At 32.7% G+C, this 26101-nt stretch overlaps 2 protein-coding genes across 2 annotated transcripts; both read left to right on the forward strand.

The window, feature by feature from the left end:
- Window positions 1-8749: 8749 nt before the first annotated feature.
- LOC130983025 (uncharacterized) lies at window positions 8750-10830 on the forward strand. Its single transcript, XM_057907191.1, has 3 exons — window positions 8750-8920; window positions 9024-9232; window positions 10321-10830. Exons 1-3 carry the CDS (start codon window positions 8816-8818, stop codon window positions 10589-10591), a joined length of 585 nt encoding a protein of 194 aa, XP_057763174.1. The 5' UTR covers window positions 8750-8815; the 3' UTR covers window positions 10592-10830.
- A 6811-nt stretch (window positions 10831-17641) lies between these two features.
- Window positions 17642-25273, forward strand: LOC130978997 (uncharacterized). The gene is made up of 3 exons (XM_057902334.1): window positions 17642-17779; window positions 17929-18125; window positions 24886-25273. Exons 1-3 carry the CDS (start codon window positions 17675-17677, stop codon window positions 25166-25168), a joined length of 585 nt encoding a protein of 194 aa, XP_057758317.1. The 5' UTR covers window positions 17642-17674; the 3' UTR covers window positions 25169-25273.
- Window positions 25274-26101: the final 828 nt, after the last annotated feature.

Genomic DNA, 26101 nt, shown 5'->3' on the forward strand with positions numbered 1-26101 from the left:
GTTAGCTGGTCATGCATTTTATTGCTTTCTAGATGGATACTCTGGATATAACCAAATTGTAGTGGACCATCAAGATTAAGAGAAGACAACATTCACATGCCCCTTTGGAGTATTTGCCTACAGAAGAATGACTTTTGGACTTTGCAATGCTTTAGCAACTTTTCAGAGGTGTATGTTTTCAATTTTTTCTGATATGGTTGAAAAGTTTATTGAGGTATTTTATGGATGACTTTTCTGTTTTTGGTAATTCTTTTGAATCCTGCCTTAAGCATTTATCTCTTGTCTTGAAATGGTGTCAAGAATCAAACTTTATTTTAAATTGGAAAAAATGTCATTTTATGGTTACAGAAGGTATTGTTCTTGGACACCGGATTTCAAGTAAGGGAATTGAGGTTGATAGAGCAAAGGTGGAGGTAATTGAAAAATTACCACCACCAACTAATGTTAAAGCAATTAGGAGTTTCTTGGGTCATGCAGGATTTTATAGAAGATTTATAAAGGATTTTTCTAAAATTGCTAAACCTCTAAGCAACATGTTGGTTGCTGATGTTCCTTTTGTCTTTGATTCTGGTTGTTTGCATGCTTTTGAAACTCTGAAAGCAAACCTTACCTCTGCTCCCATTATTGTTCCCCCTGACTGAAATCTATCATTTGAATTAATGTGTAATGCTAGTGACTTTGCTATAGGAGCTATTTTAGGACAGAGGCATGGTAAGCTTGTACATGTCATTTACTATGCCAGTCGTGTGTTAAATGATGCCCAAAAGAATTACACAACTATAGAAAAGGAATTATTAGTTGTTGTGTATGCTATTGATAAGTTTAGGTGCTATTTACTTGGTTCTAAGGTTATTATTTATACTGATCATGATGCTTTGAAGTACCTTCTAACCAAACAGGATTCTAAACCAAGATTAATCAGATGGGTGTTGCTCCTTTAGGAGTTTGATATTGAGATAAAAGACAGGAAATGGTCAGAGAATCAAGTAGCTGACCATCTTTTTAGAATTGAGCCTGAAGCAGGAGTACAACCACCCACAGCTGTGATTGAGACATTTCCGGATGAGCAATTATTCCTCATTCAGCAGGCTCAATGGTTTGCATACATTGCAAATTATAAGGCCATGAATTTTATCCCAAGGGAGTACAATATGCAACAAGTGAAGAAGCTATTGACTGATGCAAAGTACTACATTTGGGAGGAACCATACCTTTTTAAAAGGTGTTCAGATGGAATCATCCGGAGGTGTGTCCCAGATGAAGAAAAATAATAGATTCTTTGGCACTGTCATGGTTCTGAGTATGGAGGCCACTTTGGTGGTGAAAGGACAGCTACAAAGGTCCTTCAGAACGGGTTTTACTGGTCGACTCTCTTCAGGAACTCAAGTGCATTTGTAAAGCACTGTGACAGATGTGAAAAAGCCACGAATCTCCCTTCCAACCATGAAATGCCACAGCAGGAGATTCTTGAGGTTGAGTTGTTTGATGTGTGGGGTATTGATTTCATGGGACCTTTCCAACCCTCACATTCAAACAACTATATTCTAGTGGCAGTTGACTATATGTCTAAGTGGGTGAAAGCTGTGGCTTTGCCCACCAATAATGCCAAAGTGGTAATGAGCTTTCTTCAGAGATATATCTTTAGCCGGTTTGGTGTTCCAAGGACACTCATTAGTGATGGAGGAAGCCATTTCTGCAACAGACAGCTGGACTCTCTTCTGTAGAGATATGGAGTCTGTATAAAGTGGCAACCCCCTATCACCCTCAGACAAGTGGATAGGTTGAAGTTTCTAATAGGGAACTTAAGAGGATTCTAGAGAAGACCGTCAGTGTTTCAAGAAAGGACTGGTCTAGGAAGCTTGATTATGCTCTCTGGGCATACCGGACAGCGTACAAGACTTCCATTGGCATGTCCCCTTATCAGTTGGTCTATGGCAAAGCCTGTCACTTGCCAATTGAGCTAGAGCATAAAGCTTACTAGGTAATCCGATATCTGAACCTTGATTTAGAAGCTGCAGGAATTAAGCGAATGCTTCAGTTGAATGAGCTTGATGAATTCAGATATTCAGCCTATGAGAATGCCAAGCTCTATAAGGAGAGAACAAAGCTACTGCATGACAAGAAGATTGCCATCAGAGTCTTTGAGCCAGGACAAAGAGTGCTTCTGTATAATTCAAGGCTCAAATTCTTTCCCGGGAAGCTGAAATCCCGGTGGTCAGGACCATTTGTGGTTACCAGAGCTTCACCATATGATCATGTGGAAATACAGAAAGAGAATTCTGACAAAAAATTTACAGTGAATGGCCAGAGGTTGAAGCACTATCTTGGAGGCGAGATTGATCTCCAGAAGTCCACTCATCTGCTGAACTAGTAGAACTGACCGTCAAGCTAGTGACGTTAAAGAAGCACTTGTCGGGAGGCAACCCAATAATTTCATATCCTTAGTTATTTTTTGTAGTAGTAGTTTTCTTACTTATATTTTTTATTGAGTTCTTACTAATTTTCTGATCATGCAGCTATTTTAGAACAGGAACCGGGAAAAAAGAAGAAGAGAGAGAAGAGCACCCAACGCGCAAGCGTCGCTGACGCGTACGCGTCAGATGGGTGTGCATGAAAAATAAAAATGCACAGAGTGTTGCGCGGGAGTGGCGCAAGAATGATGCCTTTCGCACAAACAAGCCCACGCGTACGCATACCCCACGCGTGCGTGTCATTCGTGATTTTGGCATTCCACGCGTATGCGTCATCGACGCATATGCATGACCTTAAAAATCGACGTAAATAAGTGTTTTGGCTGAGAGTTGTGCTGGTTTGGGGCTGGAAGTGTGCTAGAGGCACAAATTTGATCACGCGTACGCGTCACTGAGGCGTGCGCGTCATTTGCACAAATGGCCATCCACGCGTGCGCGTGCATGACGCGCACGCGTCGTATGAAAATATTGGTTCCCAAGCCATGCGAACAGAGAGTTGTGCGTGCACACGGCTGGTTTCGCGCGAATCGCACAAAACCCAGGGCACACGTACGCGTGCCTGACGCTTACGCGTCATTAAGAAAATTTCGCGACCCACGTGTACGCGTGCTGCACGCGTACGCGTCACCTGCTCCGCACAACTACACTAGTTCGCTGCCCAGTTTTAATTTTCTTTCCCCCTCTCATAATCCTAATTCTCTCTTGTTCTTTTATCCTTTTCTTTTTCTTTCATCATAATATTTATCTCTTTCTATTTTAAGTTCTTCTTTACTTGAGGACAAGCAACCCTTTAAGTTTGGTGTTGACGCTTCGCTTAAGGGTTTTCTGTTTATTCTTATGGTACCAAAAGGGAGGCGAATCATCTTCACTGAGGAGCACAACCTGAAGAATAAAGTGACCACTAGGATAACTAAGGTGGTTGAGTTCCTTTCATATTTTTTTTATTCCTCCCCTCTTTTTCTATGTTATGTTTCGGTTTTCTGCTATTTTGCTTTATCTGTTGCATGATCCTTTATTAGTGAGAATCCTAGGTCTAGTTTAGTTTTTCCTTAAATGCTTTAAATTTGAAAAGATGTCTCATGTATTATCCACTGAGCTTGAATTCAAATAAAAAATACAAAAGTGATGTATTGCATGAGAAATTAAGTTAATTTTAAGAGTAGTCTTATTTACTTAAATGTGGTGGTATTTTCTGCGATTCTGAATGCATGACATAAACAAACAGTGCATATTTAAAATTGAACCAAAGAATGTCGATGTAGAAGGAACAGGAATTTAGAGAATTATTATGATTTCTCTGAAATTAATAAAAGTTTAATCCTTGAAGCAAAAGAAACAGCAAAAGAAAAATAAAAGCAAGGTCCAAGGCTCTGAATATCAATGACTAGGGAGGTCAGACATGATTAAAAGCTCAAAGAGTTGTTTTCCTAAGTCACATGCTTGTGGTATTCGTGTGTCAAGTAATCCTTGAGACAAAATATTTAGAGTCGAGATCAATTGCAGAGTACGCCAAAGGCTTTGAGCACCACTGTCTGGGAGTAACTAAAAAAATAAAAGAAAAAAATTTATAATAATGAAAATATTTAGAACTTAAAGAGAGTTCCCCAGTTAAGTGCTTGTGGTGCTTCTGTATCAAGTAAAGCTTGAGACAAAATATTTAAAGTCACGGCTAGGCTCAAAGTGCAAAGCACCAAAGAAAAATTGCTATGTTCAAAGATTAAATTGTGTTACAAAAGATCAGAGAATTTATAATATTATCCGGATTCTAATTCCAGATGACAGTAACATTCTTCTGATTCAAAGGAGAGTGAGATGCCAAAACTATTCAGGATTGCAGTTGTAAACCCCACTATAAGAAGAGACATGAGCTTAATCGAACTCTCATTCTCATGCAAATTCACATCCTAAGCTTATATTAGTTCTGGTTGTTTGAGGACAAGCAACAATTCAAGTTTGGTGTTGTGATGCGTGAGCATCTTTCCTATCTTTTCCTAGTGAATTTGCATCTAATTAGTTGAGTTTAATAAAGAATTAATTATCTTTTAGCCAATATGGATACTACTTTGAGTCTTTTGCAATTTTGTTTATTTTAGGTAGCATTCGGTTGGATTTGATGGAGTTTCTGCAGCACAAGAATCAAAGGAGATGGCAGTGAGGAGCGATGCGTACGCGTGACTGATGCTTGCGCGTAATTTGGAGCTTTTCATGGCGACGCGTGCACGTGACTGACGCGTACGCGTGATTTGAAGAATTTCACAGCGACGCGTGCGCGTGCGACGCGTCCGCGTGACTTGCGAAGAAGACCAACGACGCGTACGCGTGACATGCGCCACGTGCAGAAAACGCAAAAAAATGCTGGGGGCAATTTCTGGGCTGTTTTGACCCAATTTTTAGCCTAGAAAACACAGATTAGAAGCTGCAGAATGGACAAAACATGTGGTCCCCACCCATTAACTGAAGACCTGCTGATTATTCTGATTTAAATTCAAATCTTATTTTTTTAGGAAAATATATTATTTTTAATTTTAGATAATTAGATTTTAAATTAATTAGGATTCATTATAAAAAGGAGATTCCATTAGGGAATTGGAGAGGAATTTTATATGCCATCAGATTGAAACTCTGTATATTTTATCACAATCCTAGTTTTTCTCTGAACCATAAACAACTAATCCTCCATTGTTAAGGTTTGGAGCTCTGTCTATTTGTATGGATTGATTTTATTGCTTTTTCTATTTTAATTCATGTGTGGATTTATAATTTAAGAATTGTTTTCGCTCTTTATCTTATGAATTTGGGTGAAACAGAAGTATGACCCTCTTTCTATTTGAGTTCTTGTAAAACTTAGAAAAGCTCTTTACTTGAACAATAGCTTGAAAACATATTCTCCTAAATTTTAATTATTTGGATTTAACGGGATACGTGATATATAATCCTCTTATTTTTGGGTAGTTAGAATTTTTGTGGCATATAAACTGGAATTTGAACTTCACCCTCTAATTGGAATTAATTGACCAAGGCATTGGCAGTCGATGAATTTTAGAGGAGACTAGAAAGGTCTAAGGAATTAGGGTCTAGTCACATATAGTTTGTCATAAATTAAATCCTACATGATTAAAATAGTTTGTAAGAAAAGTTAATTCGGAAAAATAGATAACTCTGAAGTCTTAACTGTTTCTCCAATATTTTATTTTCAACTTATTTACCTGCGTGCCTGCCTTATGATATTTTCAATTTAAACATTTTAAATATCTCAAAACCATTTTCTGCTTGCCTAATTAAGTAAATCATTTAACTATTGTTGCTTGATCCATCAATCCTCGTAGGATCGACCCTCACTCACCTGAGATATTACTTGGTACGACCCGGTATACTTATCGGTTAATTTGTAGTTGTTAAAATACTGCACCAACATGTTACCTAATATGTCAGCATGTGTTACCTGCTGCTTATCGATTGTAGGGACTGGATTAAATAAATATGAAGATGAATGGAAACCGATTTATATTTTTATAATTTTTAGGGGGTACAATGTCTATCGAATAAATAGTTAAGGATAAAAAATGGCTTTTACTCATACTTTAAAAGCAATAAAAAGTGACAAGTGCAAAAGTTTCAGTAAAATTTGACTTACTTTTTTAGCTTAATAAATAAAAATAATTTTGATCAAATACTAAAATCAAATAGCATTTTTGTTCTACCACATTAGAAAATTTACTTTAAAATACACATACTCTAAATCTCTGACCATGTACCCAAAAAAAAAGATACTTCATTGAATGAGAGTTAAAATGGAAAATTGTTGAGGTTCTGTTTTGGGGTAGCTTTTGAGACTGCTAGAGCTATGTATTAAATACATCAAGTGTCTTATTTTTTAAATTTATTGAGAGAAATTTATTTTAATATGTACAGTAAGTGTAAAAAGATTATATATGTTTAATTACGTGAGGTTACGTTCTTAAAAAAACTTTTTTAATGTGAGTTTTGTCTTAATGAAAATATTCACAGCACAATATGATAATAACTATGAACAAGTAAAAAATATTAAGTAAAACAATAACAAAAATACATCAAAATATTAACATGAAAAATTTTTTCAATGTGAGAAGTAAAAATCACGAGTCGTCTAAATCAATAAAATAGTTTTACTATAATCAAATAAAGTACAAGAGGATCTCAAATAAAACATAAATCTTGCATATAACCCGCCAAAACTTACAAATGAAAAGCTAAAAGATGAAAAATACCCAAAAATTAGAGCTATTGTGCGAAGCTAATTTCTTCCACTATAGACCTCCAATCAACATCTTTATTGTCCAGAATAAAAAATAAGATGAGATAAATTTGCAGTCTGAATTTCAAACTGATTCAACAGGTAACAATTATTACTATAGACCTCCAATCAACATCTCTATTGTCCAGAACAAATGAAAAACTATTATCTAAAAATTATTACTCTGCATAAAGATAAAAATTCTGTTTTTTCCTCTTCTTTATTATTTTTGTAACCATTCTGTCTTCCTCAATTATCCTAAAATTCTTATTAGGTTAATAACACAAGAGTGTAAAGAGACACTTCTAAAAATTGAGTTTAAACTTTACATAGAAAAAAAATAAGTCCAACAATTAATCAATAAAAAAATAGATATATTATTGATCGATTTTATAAGTATATTAAAATTAAACTCTATTAAAATTTAATAATATTTTTATATAATAAAAATATTTTAATAATTAAATTCAACTAATTTGATCTAATAATTTATTAAATATAAAAAAATTAGTTAAAAAAAATACGTAACAAAAAAATATTTAATTAAATTTAATTATAAAAATAGCTTGTTTACCTTACATTTTTCAAGAACAAATACATTTAGATCTAGAGTGAAAAATTATCTAAAATCTGAGTGCATCGCGTCACCAACCACTGATGCTATGATGCACCATAAGCCATGAATAGAAGTCCCGATGTATGATGAGTGAGCGCATTTTTTTTGGGTTAAAAATCGGAGTCTAAACCCAAAAGAAAACTATAAAATAAAAACAAGTCGGATAAGGTTGTTTTTCTATAGTCATTATCTAGGATTAACCTAAGATTACAAAGAGGACTATCAATAAACTGACAACCTGATGATGATTTTAATTTTGAGGAGTGAGCTCTGATATGCCATGTTTGCCATGGAAGGGTACACAACTACATATATAATTTTGAGGAACGAAAAAATGCATGACGTGCATTAAAATATATATTTATCTATTTTTATTATATAAAATTTGATATCAATTTTTATATTAAATTTAAGAAATGTTTTTTTTATAATAGTGCCATGTCATCGGTAACTTAATTATTTGACAAAATTTAAAAATTAACATATATTTTTTAATAAAATATTTTTAAAAAATTTAAAAAAAGTTGTTCATTATTATTCAATTAAAATATAAATTACTAATTAAATACAATAAATACACTTTAAATGTATCATAATAATAATAATTATAAAAATTTTCAATTACAAATGTTACAATTTTATGACATATATATATTAAAATTTTGATTACTGTATCTTTAATTTACTTATACATGTTACATAAGATTTTTATTATTCTTTATTTCTTAATCCTTTATATTAATTGACTAAAATTTCTCTAAATAAATTTAAATTTAACATATTTTTTTACTAAATATATTTCAATATTTTTAATATTTTTTATTTTTATTTTTTTTAACCCAAGTAAATTTAAACTATATTTTAATTTGTATTACATTTTAATTGAATAATATATAAAATTATATATAAATTATCAAATAAATACTCTGTAATATATTTTTAATATAAAATCATTTAAATTTAACATTAATTCATATATTATCTAATTAATCTCTAAATAATATAATACTTATTAATTTAATTTTGATGCACTGTACTGTCAATATAAAATAGTTTTACATGTGCATTCAATTACGTAACGTCACATTAGCAAAAATAACTGTCTTTAACATTGATCGCATAAAAGATCATCCAAAAAACAAATATAATTAGTCTAGTAATACATCAAAATTAAATTCAATACTTATTAGAATACATTATATAGTATAATTAAACCCTTATTTTAAACATTGGCCGTCTGGTGCACGCGGATTTATTAACTCGCATTCTTGTTCCCTCAAAACAACAAAAAGCTTCTCTCGCATTGTTTAACATTTTGTCAAAATATAAGTCACTATCCTCTTTCGGTCCTTCTTCTTCTTCTTCTTCTCTTTATATACCTAACTTAACCTCAAACAATGGCATACACACAAAGCACTCAACTCATCCCAAGAAAAGTAGTGACTGATTCATAAAATGGAGAAGAAGAATGTTGTGGTTGTGGCGGTGTCCTCTGTCGTTGCCATCTTCGGCATCTTATCTGCTGCTTTAGCTTTCGGTGCTGAGGTTACCAGGGTCAAGGTCTCCACTTAATCATTCCGCAACATCTCTCTTTCTCTTTCTTCTTTGTGATTTCTGCTATGTCTTCATTAATAACAGTTACTGTGGAATTTTCGCTTTGCAGGCTTCTGAAGTTGTGATGATTAGTGCTGAATACTGCATATATCTCGGGGATCGAAGTAGTCCGGCTTCGGGTCTTGCTGTAGGTGCAGTGGTGGCTCTTGTGATAGCACAGATAATATTGAATGCTGCAAACGGGTGTTGGTGTTGTTGTTCCAGAAAACCTCCTCATGCCAAGCGGAGCTGTGTAGTTCTCTGCAGTATTTTGTCATGGTATGTTAATTTCATCACTTCATAGTTGTTTATTTGGCTCTGCTTCTGCCGTTTACTTCTTCTGTGGTCAATTATGCCTTATTTTTCGTATTCTCATTCTGGTTTTGATTTTCTAAAACATGTGATGGATTGCATGTGTAATGTGAAAGCATTCATACATTAAATTCCACTCTTAGCAAGTTAATCGAATGCATCAATCCAAATTTAACACCTGATTTATGTATAACTAACTACGCAGTTGGATCATATTCTAGATGTAATTGTTCTTTTCTTAAATATATTATGTTTCGGATACATACTACTCGATTTATGTATTTAATATTTTTTGGTCAACGTATTTAAGATGTTTAATAAATAGTTAAAATTATAATTTATTTACACATTACACATTTTAATAAATATTATATTTTATTGATTTAAATAAAAATAATCTAGGGTTTGACAAATGATATGTATTTGTTAATAAATTTATGAAAAAGATTAGATAATTAATTTTTTAGTCAAATATTAATTATTTTTTTAAAAATTATTTTTTTATCTTAAATTTAAAATTTAAATTCTAAATGATAAATTTTTAATTGTAAATTTTAAAATTATCTAATATTAATTAATTAAAAGTCAGTTTTTTACATTTTTTAATTTATTTGTGAAAGTATTATTCGATTTGAGTTTGTAATTTTTTTTTTTTTGAAAATATTAGAGACTAATATTTTTTGTACGAAAACCGAGTGACTCGACTATTGTTAGTTGAAATATAAGGCAAAAAGTAGAGACTAATAATCTTTTGCACAAAAAAAAAAGGAGAGTTGACTAATGTTAATTCAAATGTAAAACAAAAATTAAAAAAATAATAATGGTAAGAAGATAATAATTTAAAATTATTTTATTTAATTTAATAGATATAATTTTATATTTTTATATATATAATATCTAAAATTACATATTTGTTATATCTAATTACATTTTTTTTGTCTTTCAAATATTTTTAAAAAAAAAAAATATGGTGACCTGACATTTTTGGGTTGGTTGATTATACTCATGTTGGTCAGTTATTTAATGCGGTTAAAATGTGTTTGAACTTTGAACAGGGTTACATTTGTTGTTGCAATCCTCCTTTTGGTGATGGGTGCTGTCTTTAATAATGTACATAAGAAGAGCGGATACAGCGATAATTACTCGTGCCGTGTTGTTAAACCAGGAGTATTTGCGGCGGGTGCAATCTTATCCGTCGCAAGCATTGCAACTGGGATCACCTATTACCTTCTCTTAGCTACAGGAAAGAGTGCCGGCAGCCCTTCCGATAACTCGTCGTATCCTAACCAGGGAGCCATAGCCACCGCACAACCACAGTTCAAATGAACGGTCCAGTATAGTACTTGCTTTTAGTTGTCTGAAGAAGAGTTTTAAAATTAACAAACGTTTGTGTTGGAGTAATAATGTTACCACTGTTGTGTACAATTTTTCGTGCATCTTCTACTTTTTGGTATTAGAACTTAGAAGTGATCCATAGAAAGATGAACAAGAAAAAGTACACACAGTATTTGTGTGTTTTTCATTTCCTTTTTGTCTTTTACCGCACCTTTTCTACTTCAAAATTAAGCATCTTATTTTTAATTGTGTCATCTTTTAATATTTTTGAAAGAATCTTAACCGTATAAACTACTTAAAATTGATGGTGTTCATGATAATTGGTCAAGTTACTTAAAAATAAAAGTAAATTTGATCAAATGCTAAAATCAAATAGTACTTTTGTTCTACCACATTAGAGAAACTACTTCAAAATATACATACTCTAAGTCTCCAACCATGTGCCCCCCAAAAAAAAGGACACTTCATCGAATGCGAGTCACAATGGAAAATGATGAGGTCTGGCCTTTGGGTAGCTTTTGAGACTGATGGAGCCATGTATTAAATAAAATACTTCAAGCGTCTTATTTTTTAGATTTATTAAAAGAATTTTATTTTGGTATGCATTATAAGTGTAAAAGAATATATATATATATATATATATATATATATATATATATATATATATATAGGTGTTTGCTACGGTACGGGATAAATTTATACGTATCGGTATGATAAAAATGTGGACAAATAAAAACTTGACGCGTAATTTATATTATCCACATCAACATTTTAAATTTCTTTTTTTAAAATATATATCATATCATTAATTTTACTAAAATATCCTTATAATTTATATAAAATTGACAAAAACAACCTTTTATTTATTTCTAATAAAAAACTGAAACATCCTTATTTTTATTTCAGAAAAATACTATCCTTATAAACCTAACAAATATAAAAATTCAATAAACTTTAATTTTTAAATTTCAAAATTCAAATAATTTAAAACAAAAGGATCGAGAGAAACAAGATCTGAAAAATACAAAATTGCTCTTCAATCTTCATCTTCTTCCCCTTTCCAACCGTGAGACGCAATCCCGACGGCTGCAGCGGTGAGTGGCGGTGAGAAGACAACAAATGAAAGAGGACCACCACTTTTCAGATTTGCAGTTCATCACTTTTTTTTCTCTTTGGTTCAACATATGCATTTTGTTATCGTCAATTTATGCTTTAATGGTGTTTCGTACCGTTTTACAGCAAGGTTTTGATCATGTCAATTTTTTGTTGTTGTTCTCCTATTATTGAGTTGTTATGGAAAACAATCCTAATATCTAGGTATTGAACTTATTAATCCACCGAAAAACAAAATATCAATTTTTTTCCTTTGTTCTTGTTAGGTTTGCAATTCATCACTTTTTTTACTCTTTGATTCAACCTCTGTATTTTGTTCCTTTGTTCTTGTAAATTTGATTCCTCAATGCCTCTGTTATACTATTAAGAATAGCAATTAGCAAAATATTTGATGATGATCGAAAATCTTGTCAAAGTGCATGTTTCTTATTATTTATCCTAGCATATCTGCAACATCTTGTTTGTTACTAATTGTAACATCCTTTCTTTTTAGTCTTACACTAGTAATTGTTATTTACTTCAAAGTTAATGGGATAGATCAAATGATCCATATCTCAATTGGCCTCACTAGAAGCTTAGAAATTGAATCCTTCCAAGTATAGCCTTGACTAGCTATAAGGTTCAAGAACTCTATCTCTCTCTCTTTATATATACCAGTGAGCTAAGTTACTCTTTTCTTCTCTTTATTTCTCAAATCACTTATGTTTACCACCACTTCTTTTGTAGATATCTATTACATGTCATGAATGTGACAACTCCAAGCAAGGACTTCCTGGAGCTTGTGAGAGAGTTGCTTGAACTCTTAATAAAGGCCAGAAGTCATAGGAGTTTGACCAGGCAAGAAGTAAATGTTTATGCAAACTATGAAAGAAAAAAAATGTTTTACCTATCATTCTATACCAAACCATGAATTCCATTCTTCATCTATCAGTGTCTATCAATTTGTGCCTTCATGTTAACTTTGGGTTTTGATTTATGTAGATATGCTGAAAACAGCACCACCATCATTACTACTGTTTGTTGCAAAAAGCCTAGATGATGACGAATGGTATGTAAGAAAGATTGGAGAATAACGCAAAAAAAGTTATGTGAAGTTGAAGAATGTGAGAGTGAAAAGAGGTTGGAAGAGGTTGTAGTGTGTTATTATTTTGCTAAAGTTAAAGAAGAATGACCATTGTTTTATTGAATTCTTTTGATTTCTTGGTTTAATAGTTGTAGTGTTATTATTTGAATGTCACATCTGTTTTTTATTTTGTGAAGTGTTAACCACATGTTAAGTGATTATTTAAATTAAACATTACTCTTCTTTATAGTTATGTAGATATCATGAATGTTATTTGGTATTTGTATGAAAAACGGATCCATCTTTATTCATTTATATATTTTGTTGAATTATTATTATAATGAGAAAATTAGGATCAGTGATCGATTTAGTCACCACAACTTGATTCTAAAGTCCTACATTTTGATGCTATACAATGTTATTGGCTCAGCTATCAGAAATTACAATAAGTATAAACAAAAATATTCAAATACAAATTAAAAATTCGTAATTATCATATAATCATGTTTGATTTATGTTTAGAGTTGGTTAGTTTCATTTCTTTTACTTAAAAATTTCTTATGCATTATATTTTATATGGATCCTTTTGTTGACATTATATGAATGACTTTACAGAATTAAAGATTCGGAATTCTTATTTATATAGGCTACAATAGATATCCTTAAAAGTTCGGATCTTTATTTTACTAATTTTTTGTTTGGTCTTTCTATTATTTAAAAGTTTTTTTCTTAAAAAAAATTATAAACTTAAGACAATTGGTTGTAAAATTAAAGAACTTACCATCTTTGATTAATTTAATAATTTTAAGTTAATTATTATTTCACATTAATTGGTCTTTTCATTATATTTTAAATTTTTTAATTGGTTTTTCTATTATATTTTAAATTTTTTACAATTTTTTATAGCTTAGATCTTAAATCATGGACTTTTTTGTTTTAATTATGATGTTTTATCTTATCAAATACTTTATTTTTCTTTAATGATTTATCTTGTGAACAGCATACTATACTATTATATATATATATTTTACCATGCTTCAATACTTGAGTTTCTGAATTAGATTTAAAACAGTAAAACACTAATTCAGAGGACAAATACAAAGAAACTTTGATAGCTTATCTGATAAAAATATTCTAGATAGTTGATCTATCATAAGAGCAAGTCAAAGAAACTGATTCACATATACATTCACATCTTTTTTAGGCTTTATTACAACATTGACAAAACTAATTAACAGTACCTACTGTACATTCACATATATACACATTCACATGAAATATTGATATGTTCAGAGTCCCCAGCAGCAGATAACTGTGCTGCTTCTTCACCTTTGTACGAAAATTTTTTTGTTCTTTCCTTGCATCCTTGCAAATACCAGTTAGGCAACCTTTTTGTTATTAAACTTCTCCCACTTCTTCCCGTCAAATGCCTACATAAACTTTTATATTAGTTAGAATATTTGCAATTTACAAGAGTGCCAGTTTAAAAATCTTTAATATTATTATCAAAGACATTATTCATATACAAGAGAGTCATATATATGACACTTTCTTCTTTAATTTCTTCTTTTATATGCAATCGACCTATCTCTATTATATACTCTTCACAAAAAACTATAGTCCTATCAGACAGTGTTAAACCTCACAATATATGCATGAGTAAAAAGAAAGAAAGCACATGCACAAACAGAAAATGAGACTTCATTAATTAAATTTAAGTCGGTTAACATCAAATGAAAAGTTTCCAAACACAGGGACCCCTATTTGTTCAAAGGAATTAGATTAATATATTAAGCATTTTTTTTGTCTGCTCTATATAGCCAGAAATTATTTTTATTATTTTAAAAGCAAATTAATGTCAAACTCAGGCGCATTTACAATTTGTTTCCTGAATATCTTTTATACCTCTTCTCGAACAATCTACTATTTAGGTTTTCTTTATTTAGGTCTTTTCTTCTAATGTTGCTTCACTTGGAGTGGTCTCTTTAATCTAAAATAAAATCAGAATTTTTAAGACAAGTTAGGGTGGTCAAATAAGGCCCTAATTTTCTTTTCTGAACTGCACCTACTAAGCACCCCACTTAAGTACACTTAGCATTATTGATTCATTTAATTACTATAGTGCCTGGTTTAGGATGCAACCATGAAAAGAATAATTCAAACTAGTAAAACAAGCATTATTGAATGTGGCACATTTTTTACATAGTGAGTGACCAATCAACAATAGAAGTTAACTTGGTCATAAAGAATTTTTGTCTAGAGGATATGTAATTCTTCCCTAACTTACTTGCACATTTTCTCTCTGTGCAATTACAATAATTATTTTATATAATAGTTTGCATAAAAGTATATCTCAACTACGTATGCAATTTCAAGCAGTTCTAATGAATTACAGTAAATTGGATCAACTTAAATCATCTAAGTGCTTGTTCATTGTTGAAACTTGAGAGAATTTTTACGTAATATTTTGCATAAACATTTACCTCCTGCCAGGTCAAACTCCTCTGACTTCTAGCCTTTATTAAGGGATTCAAGCAACTCTTTCACAAGCTCCAGGTAGTCCTTGCTTGGAATTGCCACATTCATGACATATAATAGATATCCACAAAAGGATTGATGGTAAACACAAGTAATTGAGAAATAAAGAGAAGAAAAGAGTAACTTAGCTCACTAGTATATATAGAGAGAGAGATAGAGTTCTTGGACCTTATAGCTAGTCAAGGCTATACTTGGAAGGATTCAATTTCTAAACTCCTTGTGAGGCTAATTGAGATATGGATCATCTGATCTATCCCATTAACTTTGAAGTAAATAACAATTACTAGTGTAAGACTAAAAAGAAAGGACGTTACAACTAGTAACAAACAAGATGTTGCAGATATGCTAGGATAGATAATAAGAAACATGCACTTTGACAAGATTTTCGATCATTATCAAATATTTTGCTAATTGCTATTCTTAATAGTATAACAGAGGCATTGAGGAAATATAAGAACAAAGGAACAAAATGCAGACGTTGAACCAAAGAGTAAAAAAAGTGATGAATTGCAAACTTGACAAGAACAAAGGAACAAAATTGATATTCTGTTTTTCGGTGGATTAATAAGTTCAATACCTAGATATTAGGATTGTTTTTCATAACAACTCAATAATAGGAGAACAACAAAAAAAATTGACATGATCAAAACCTTGCTGTAGAACGGTACGAAACACCATTAAAGCATAAATTGACGATAACAAAATGCAGATGTTGAACCAAAGAGGAAAAAAAGTGATGAACTTCAAATCTAAAAAGTGGTGGTCCTCTTTCATTTGTTGTCTTCTCACCGCCGCTCACCGCCTTTAGCCGCCGCAGCCGTCGTGATTGCGTCTCACGGTTGGAAAGGGAAAGAAGATGAAGATTGAAGAGTAATTTTATATTTTCTAGATCTTGTTTCTCTCGATCCTTTTGTTTTAAATTATTTGAATTTTGAAATTTAAAAATTAAAGTTTATTGAATTTTTATATTTGTTAGGTTTAGAAGGCTAGTGTTTTTTGAAATAAAAATAAGGATATTTCAGTTTTTTATTAAAAATAAATAAAAGGTTGTTTTTGTCAATTTCATATAAATTATAAGGATATTTTAGTAAAATTAGTGATATGATATATATTTTAAAAAAAGAAATTTAAATACTGACGTGAATAATATAAGTTACGTGTTACGTGTCAAATTTTTATTTGTCCACATTTTTATTGTACCGATACGTATAAATTTATCATCGTACCATAGCAAACACCATATATATATATATATATATATATATATATATATACATAAAGTTATGTTATTAAAAAAAATTATATTAGTTGTGTCATTAATCATTTAAAAAAATAAATATAATTAGACGTTTATGTAAAGGTATTAAAATTAGACTCTTATCTCAATATTAACCATAATTTTATATAATAAATAATTTCTTTTAATAATTAAGTTTAACTATGTTGATTTAATTGGATACTAAAATAAATTAATTAAAGGAGAAGAAAAAGAAAGAAACACATAAAAAAAAGAAATATTTAGTTGAACTTAATTATAAAAAAAGAATAATGTTACGTTTACACTAAAATCAGTTATAAAAGTCAGTCACCGGTATAAAATACGTATTAGAATATAAATACACATTAAAAATAAACTAAATCATACATGTATTTATATATAAATACATTGATTATAGCTAATTTTAGTAGCTAATTTTGGTATACAAATAACATTTTTATAAAAATAATTTGTTGGCCTTGTATTTCTAAAAGAGAAAGTCTACGAGTCAATACTTTTATTAAAATCTAACAAAAAATAAAAAACAATTTCATATTATTAGATATAATCTTATACCATTAAAAATATTAATAATAACTAATTAATAATTATAAATCACAAAACTTGTTGTCTCTAACACTCATCTTTGTGAAAAACCAATAGATTAGAGAGAAGAATTATCCAAAATAAGAGTGTGTCGCCGGCAGCGGCTGATGCTAATGTGCACCACAAGCCATGAATAGAAGTTTTGATGTATGACGAGTGAGCTCTGATATGCCATGTTTGCTATAGAATGGTCCACAACTACATATATAGTTTTGAGGAACGAAGAATGCATGAGGTGCATTAAAACAAACATATTATATTAAACATTGGCCGTTTGGTGTATGCGGATTTATTAACTCGCATTCTTGTTCCCTCAAAACCACAGAAAGCTTCTCTCTCATTGTCTAACATTTTGTAAAAATATAAGTCACTATCCTCTTTCGGTCCTTCTTCTTCTTCTTCTTCTTGTTCTATATATAGCTAACTTAACCTCAAACAATGACATACACACAAAGCACTCAACTCATCCCAAGAAACGTAGTGACTGATTCATAAAATGGAGAAGAAGAACGTTGTGGTTGTGGCGGTCTCCTCTGTCGTCGTCATCTTCGGCATCTTATCTGCTGCTTTAGCTTTCGGTGCTGAGGTTACCAGGGTCAAGGTCTCCACTTAATCATTCCGCGACATCTCTCTCTCTCTTTCTTCTTTGTGATCTCTGCTATGTCTTCACTGAGCAAGACATGATAATGTGGGAAAAGGTTTGGTTAGTGTAATACTAATAACAGTTACTGTGGAATTTTGGCTTTGCAGGCTTCTGAAGTTCTGGTGATTAGTGCTGAATACTGCATATATCTCCGGGATCGAAGTAGTCCGGCTTCGGATCTTGCTTTAGATGCAGTGGTGGCGCTTGTGATAGCACAGATAATATTGAATGCTGCAAACGGGTGTTGTTGGTGTTGTTGTTGCAGAAAACCTCCTCAAGCCAAGCGGAGCTGTATTTTGTCATGGTATGCTAATTTCATCACTTCATAGTTGTTTATTTGACTCTGCTTCTGCCGTTTACCTCTTCTGTTGTCGATTATGCCTTATTTTTCGTATTGTCATTATGGTTTTGATTTTCTAAAACATGTGATGGATTGCTTGATGAGAAGGAATTCAAGACCTGCGGCTATGTATGTGAATTGAATTAGATGCCAATCCTAACTTGAGACAAATGCATCTTGTTTGCTCGTGTACTGTAAAAGCATGCATACATTAAATTCCACTCTTAGCAAGTTAATGGAATGCATCAATCCAGAATATAACATTTATCGAAATGCATATATTAGATGAATTACGATTATAAATATTATTATATATTCTGGGTACACAGATCAAAAAATTATTAATTACACAAATAGGATAGTGTGTATCCGAAATTATATGGCCATATTTCAGGTAGTTAACACCTGATTTATGTACAACTATGCAATTATATTATATTTTAGGTTTTTTTTTAAATATATTATGTTTCAGATACAATGAAAATACTAAATAACGTGAACAATGGTCATAAATATATCGAATGTTCAATTCACTAGATATGCGGATGATTATTCTAAGAGTCCTGTTAGGGAGACAATGGCTTATTTGTATAATGTGTACAATAGGCTATATAAGTTACAAAATTAACATCACCCATAATATTCAGAATAACCATCCACGTACTAGGGATAATAAACATCTCATGTCATAAAACCATTGTTCTGAAAATTGAACCAAATCGACCGGTTCAACCGGATGAACCGAGAACCGGTCATCTAATCAGTTCGGTTGTACTGTAAAATTGTTCAGCAAAAACGAGCTAAGAATCGGCCGAACCGGTAGTTAATCAGTGAACCGTCAGAACCGACTAGGTTTTTTTAGGGTTACCGGATTTTTTATAATATATATATATATAAACCCAACCCAACAGATACCCAACTGACCCCACCCCCACCCTTCCCCTTTCTCTCCCTCTCTGTCTCTGAGAAACTCTAAACCTAGCCGCCATCACTCTTCCACCGTCGCACTCTTCTCACCCCACCCCCACCCCTCCCCTCCCCTTTCTCTCCGTCTCTGAGAAACCCTAAACCCAGCCACCATCACTATCCCACCGTTGCACTCTTCTCATTGTTCTTCTCCTCGTTGTCGTCTCTTCGGATCGTTACTCTTCTTGTCACCGTCGACCGGTCGTCGTCTCTTCGGCGATCTCTCTCTGTCGCTCTCTTCAAGGTCAACAACACCTATTATCGTCACCTCCCCTCGACGTCGAGTCTGAGCTGTTGGCATCGCCACCGCGAAGGACTGCTCCGTCGTCGTCGCTGCTCGATTTGTTAGTGTCCGTCTCTCTCTTCGAGTTTTCTCTCTGTCTGAGGGTCGGAGCTCAACGTCTTTTCTCTCTGTCTCTCTCACGGCGACATCTCTCTCTGCCCGGCTGCGGAGTATTAGCCGTTTTGTCACCTTGCATCGGTTATTTTGTTAATTTTGTTTATTTTGATTTATGGGTTGCTGGTTGCTGATTTTTTCTGATTCAGTTGGGCAATGCTTCACTACATTATTTGTTGTTTATGCTGGAATTTTTCTGATTCTGAGTTATGCTGTGATTTTGATTTGTGATTCAGTTGTGGATGGTGTTATGGGCAGTGATGATTGGATTTTTGACGGTATAGAATTTCACAAATGAATTCTCGTTGCAAGTATAGTTTCCAAACCAATCAAAAATCCTTTCATACAAAAGATTGTTTGTCACAAGTAACAAACCCCTAATTTTATAAACCGAAGTATTCAAACCTCGGGTCGTTCTCCCTAGGAATTACAATAAAGTGTCTTGTTATTGGTTTGAGTTGTTTTGGGGTTTTGATAAGAGGCATAAAAGTAAATGGCAATGAAAATAAACTAACAACTATAAAAGGCTCTTGGCAAGGTATGAAAATTAGAAGTCCTATCCTAGTTATCCTTCTCAATTGTGATGAGAATTGTTCATTGCTACCACTTACTTAACCCTTACTAAATAAAGGAAAGTCAAGTGGATGAATCAATTTGATTCCTCAAGTCCTAATCAACTCCTAAAGGAAAGACTAGCTTTAGAGGCATTCAAATCAATTAGCAACTTCTAATTATCAATCAACAAAGGAATTAGATAACTCAAGAGTCACTAATTACTCTACCTAGGCCAAGAGGAACAAAACCTACACTAAAATCCAACCAAGCATTTCATCAAACACTTGGAAGGCATAAAAGGAAAACATAGTAAATCAACAACAAGAACAAAATCTAACAACAATTATTGAAAGGAATTAACAACACAAATCAAAAGGAACACAATTATTATGATTTACCTTGAATTGAATTGAAAGAGAAAGGAAGGAACAAAAGCGGATCTACAATCAAAGTATAAGAACAACATAAAGGAAGTTACAATAAAAGAATAGAGGAAGATGAATGTAACAACAAAGAATTGAAAGGTAGAAGTAGAAGAAAGCAAAGATTAAAACCTAGATCTAAGAACTAATCCTAATTCTAATCCTAATTCTAGAGAGAAGTGAGAGCTCCTCTCTCTAGAAACTACTTCTAAAACTAATCCTAATGAGTGTGTAATGAATGGAATCCCCTTTGCTCTTCAATCCTTGGCTTTAAATAGCATCTTTGGCGCCAAAGTTGGTTAGGATTGGGCCCCACAACCCTTCAGAATTCGTTGGCCACGTTTTCATTAAAAAATCATAAACCAACACCGACGCGTACGCGCACATCACGCGTACGCGTCCATGGGGTATTTCGCAGGTGCGCGCAAGCGCCAGGTGCGTGCTCGCGTCCATGGGCGAGTTCAACTTCTTTGACTTTTCATGATTTCTCCACTTTGCATGCTTTCCCTCTTCACTCCTTTGATCCATTCCTAGCCCTTTTCAATCTGAAATCACTAACAAACATATCAAGGCATCTAGTGGAATCAAAGGGAGATTAAAACCATCAAATTAAGGGTCTAAAAGTATGTTTTCACATCTAAGCACAAATAAGGAGACAATCACAAAACCATGCTATTTCATTGAATAAATGTGGGTAAAAGGTGATAAAATCTCTAAAAATCAATACAAGATAAACCGTCAAACCATGCTTTACTATATTGGTTATTGTTTATGCTAGAATTTTTTTTATTCTAAGTTATGCTATGATTTTTATTTTTCTTATTCAGTTGTTGATGGTGGAATTGTTGATTATGGGTTGCTGGATTTGAGAGAAAATATTGTTTATATTAGAATTGTATATATAATTAAACCGGTTGAACCTCTGAACCATTGAACCAATTACTTTATCGGTTCATTGACCAGTTCGGTTCTCGCAACCTTGCATAAAACCACTCATCCCAAAAAGCTTAAACTGATTTTGGAATTCACCAAGGATCAAACTCTTGACCTTTCAGATCTAAAACTCTAATATCATGTCATGATACCACTCATCCCAAAGGCTTACGCTGATGGAAAAGGGTAACACTAATGGTTATATCTCTAATACTCCCTAAACCTTCATTGTACCCATTGTACATATATTCCATTGGCTCCCCATACTTTCCCTTATCATAATATTAAGATTTAGGTGGGTAATCAACTTGGGTTGGTCGAGTGGTCAGCTCACTCGTCCGCTTAAGCAAGTGTCGGGGGTTTGAATCCCACCTTATACATGCAGCAACCCATTGGCCAACGGCAGACCCTTAAATGGAGTTCAGATCCGCGACGGATTCAAATCCCGCCTTGTGCATGCAGTAACCCATTGGCCAGCGGCAGACCTTTAAATGGAGCTCAGATCCGCGACGGATTAGTTCTTGACCTGTCAGATTGGGGGATACCATGGGCATAGTTGTCAGAACCGAACCGGTGATCGAACCGGTCAGACTACTGGGTCACTGAATTATTGGTTCAATCGGTGGATCACTGGTTGAACCGGTTAACCCGGTCCCACATAAGTAACAATATTCCCACACTAAGTAACAATATTCCCAATACCCTTCCTCCTATTCTCTAACTAATAATATTTCTACACTAATATTCTTCTGTCTCCACAGTATCAAATCTGCAACTACAATAAACAAAGCAATGACATTGATTCCATAACATAGATTCAAAGTCAATGATGTCAATTCACTTTCTTTTCTTTTGGCTTTCTCACTTGAAAAGCAAATGATATCACCACACCGCCATAGTCCCACTATCAAAGAGTACTCAATGAACATAAACAACACCAAATTGTGATATTGAATTAGTATTTACCACATTCAAAGTTCACAAGATCTGTCCACGAAATTCAAATTTCAACTCTCAATGACCAATCTCCTTTAGATAATTTCTGTCACAAAGATTTGCGTCACAAGCAAAATTAAAAGTTCAACAAAGGAAAGATCTAAACAAAACTAACCAATCTTAGATATAATGGGCTCAAAAACAAGCTTAGCTTTAGTAAGATACTCCACAAGCACATCAGTTTCTTTCTTCTCCTTGTTACCATCATCAAGCAGAGTTCTAGCCTTATCAATTGTAGAATTTACCAGCTCCTTATCCGCAGGATAAAGCTTAGAAGTTAGAACCGATTAAGGCTTTCTCCATATTATAAACATAATCTTCCAAAGCAAGTATTGAAAAAAATAAATCCACTAACTACTAAGAATAATGCACTAACTACTAAGAATAATATACAATAGCAACCAACATATATAACACTATAATAGATAATCAACAATTAACAATCTGACAACAATGGATAATCAACAAACTGAACAGAAATAAAAAATAAATAACAAACAAGAGAGATTAAACAGAAAAACATATGTGGAAGTATTCATGTTTTCATCTGCCACCATACAGAAATCAAACATAGGTGATTATGTGAACAATCAATAATCTCAAACATAAACCAATATACATAATCGATCTACAATAATCAATTAATTCTGACTATCAGTACTAAATTATTGAAAACTTAATATCCTGAATAACTTCAAAAAATTAAAAAAATTAAAATTACATACCTGGACCCTGGAGGGATGGAGGGACGAGCAGAGAAGAGGGAGACCGGAGGTGGCGACTGACGACTCACGACCAGGAGGCAGTAGGCAACGGGGAGGCGACTTGAATGTTGAATCTTCACTGGACCGTGGATGTGCTTCTTGGTGGTGGTGAGTGGCGCACTGCTGTGGTTGCGGTGGTGAGTGCCGCGCTATCTCTGCACTGCTGTGGCTGAAGCTGAACGGGTCTCCGCTGGCGATGAGGTGGCAGATTCTCAGCTCTCAGCTCTCATGGTGGTCTCTCATGGCCTTTGGGAAGGAAACAGGGGTTGGACGATGTCACAATGGAGTGAATGAACGGTTGGAGGCTAGGGTTCCTTTCATGTTTCAGGCTTTCAGCAACTTTTATTTTATTTTTTTATTTTTAATAAGAAACGACGTCGTTTCCAAAAAAAGAAAAAAAATTAGTTCGAACCGGTCCAGATTAAATGAAACTCGCTGGTTTGCCGGTTCTTATCAAACCCGGCCGGTTCAATCCGGGTCATTTCGATTCGACTCCTTGTTCGGTTAGAAACCTCACCCGGACCGATTATGGCACCGGTTCGCCGGTTTTTCGATCTGACCGGCCGGGTCGGTCCGATTCTGACAACACTGACCATGGGAAACCAAAAAAAGATTTAGGTGGGTAATTTGATGGTGTAGTGCGTTTTTACTTTATTGGGCCAATTTTAGAGCCCATTGTTCACATTATTCACAAAAGCCATTTTTTACTTAATAAAATCTCTACTAGATAACCAAGTTGGGTTGGTCTAGTGGTTAGCTCACTAGTCCGCTTAAGCAAGTGTCGGGGGTTCGAATCCCGCCTTGTGCATGCAACAACCCATTGGCCAACGGCAAACCCTTAAATGGAGCTCAGTACCGTGATGGATTAATCCTTGGCGTGTCGGGTTAGGACATACCGTGGAAACTAAAAAAAAGTCCCTACTGAATTTGTGTACTTAATATTTTTTGGTCAATGTATTTAAGATGTTTAATAAGTAGTTAAAATCGTAATTTATTTACACATTATATATTTCAATAAATATTATTTTATTAATTTAAATAAAAATAATCTAGAGTTTGACAAATGATATGTATTTGTTAATAAATTTATGAAAAATGTTAGATAACTAATTTTTTAGTCAAATATTAATTAATTTTTAAAAATTATTTTGTTTATATTAAATTTAAATTTTAAATTCTAAATGATAAAATTTTAATTGTAAATTTTAAAATTAATTAATTTTAAAAGTTAGTTTTTGACATCTTTTTAATTTATTTGTGAAAGTATTATTCGATTTGAGTTTGTAATTTTTTTTTCTTTTAAAAATATTAGAGACTAATATTTTTTTTTACCAAAAAAAGGAGAGATCGACTCGACTAGAAATATAAGGTAAAAAGTAGGGACTACTATCTTTTGCACAAAAAAAAGAGAGTTGACTAATGTTAATTCAAATGTAAGATAAAAAATAAAAATAAATAATAATTTAAAATTATTTTATTTAATTTAATAGATATAATTTTATGTGTATAATATCTAAAATGATATATTTATTATATCTAATTTTATGTATTTATTATATCTAATTACATATTTTTGTTTCTCAAATATTTTCAAAAAAAAAATATGGTGACCTGACATTTTTGGGTTGGTTAATTATACTCATGTTGGTCAGTTATTTAATGCAGTTAAAATGTGTTTGAACTTTGAACAGGGTCACATTCATTGTTGCAATCCTCCTTCTGGTGATGGGTGCTAGCTATAATCTAAATAAGAAGAGCGGATACAGCGATAATTACTCATGCCGTGTTGTTAAACCAGGAGTATTTGCGGCGGGTGCAATCTTATCCGTCGCAAGCATTGCAACTGGGATCACCTATTACCTTCTCTTAGCTGCAGAAAAGAGTGCCGGCAGCTCTTCCGATAACTCGTCGTATCCTAACCAGGTAGCCATTGCCATTTGCCACCGCACAATCACAGTTCACGGTCCAGTATAGTACTTGCTTTTAGTTGTCTGAAGAAGAGTTTTAAAATTAAAATGCTTTGTTAAGAAATTAGCAAACGTTTGTGTTGGAGTAATGTGACCACTGTTGTGTACAATTTTTCGTGCATCTTCTACTTTTTGGTATTAGAACTTAGAAGTGATCCATAGAAAGATGAACAAGAAAAAGTACACAGAGTATTTGTGTGGTTTTCATTTCCTTTTTGTCTTTTACCGCACCTTTTCTACTTCAAAATTAAGCATCTTATTTTTAATTGTGTCATCTTTTAATATTTTTGAAAGAATCTTAACCATATAAACTAAAAATTTATCGTGTTCATTATAATTGGTCAAGTTACTTAAAAATAAAAGTAAATTTGATCAAATGCTAAAATCAAATAGTATTTTTGTTCTACCACATTAGAGAAACTACTTCAAAATATACATACTCTGAGTCTCCAACCATGTGCCCCCCCAAAAAAAGGACACTTCATCGAATGCGAGTCACAATGGAAAATGACTGAGGTCTAGCCTTTGGGTAGCTTTTGAGACTGATGGAGCCATGTATTAAATACTTCAAGCGTCTTATTTTTTAGATTTATTAAAAGAATTTTATTTTGATATGCATTATAAGTGTAAGAGAATTATATATATATATATATATATATATATATATATATATATATATATATATATATATATATATAAGGAAAAACCACGACATCCATGTAAAAATTACATGGATGGTATCCAAGCAACTTTCACTCCACGCGCCACTCCCCTATTTGTTTTACACGCGCCTCTTATAACCTATATAACGAATCCTTATTTTGCGATATCAACATTTCTCAACGTAAACCTTTTCACAGAATGTAAACCTAATTAAATTTGTTGTTATCCTTTTTCGCGTTTTTTTTTCTGCATTATGGATTTGGATTGATTCAACGCA

Source organism: Arachis stenosperma, chromosome 5 (assembly GCF_014773155.1).
Source record: "Arachis stenosperma cultivar V10309 chromosome 5, arast.V10309.gnm1.PFL2, whole genome shotgun sequence".
NCBI classification, from domain to species: domain Eukaryota; kingdom Viridiplantae; phylum Streptophyta; class Magnoliopsida; order Fabales; family Fabaceae; genus Arachis; species Arachis stenosperma.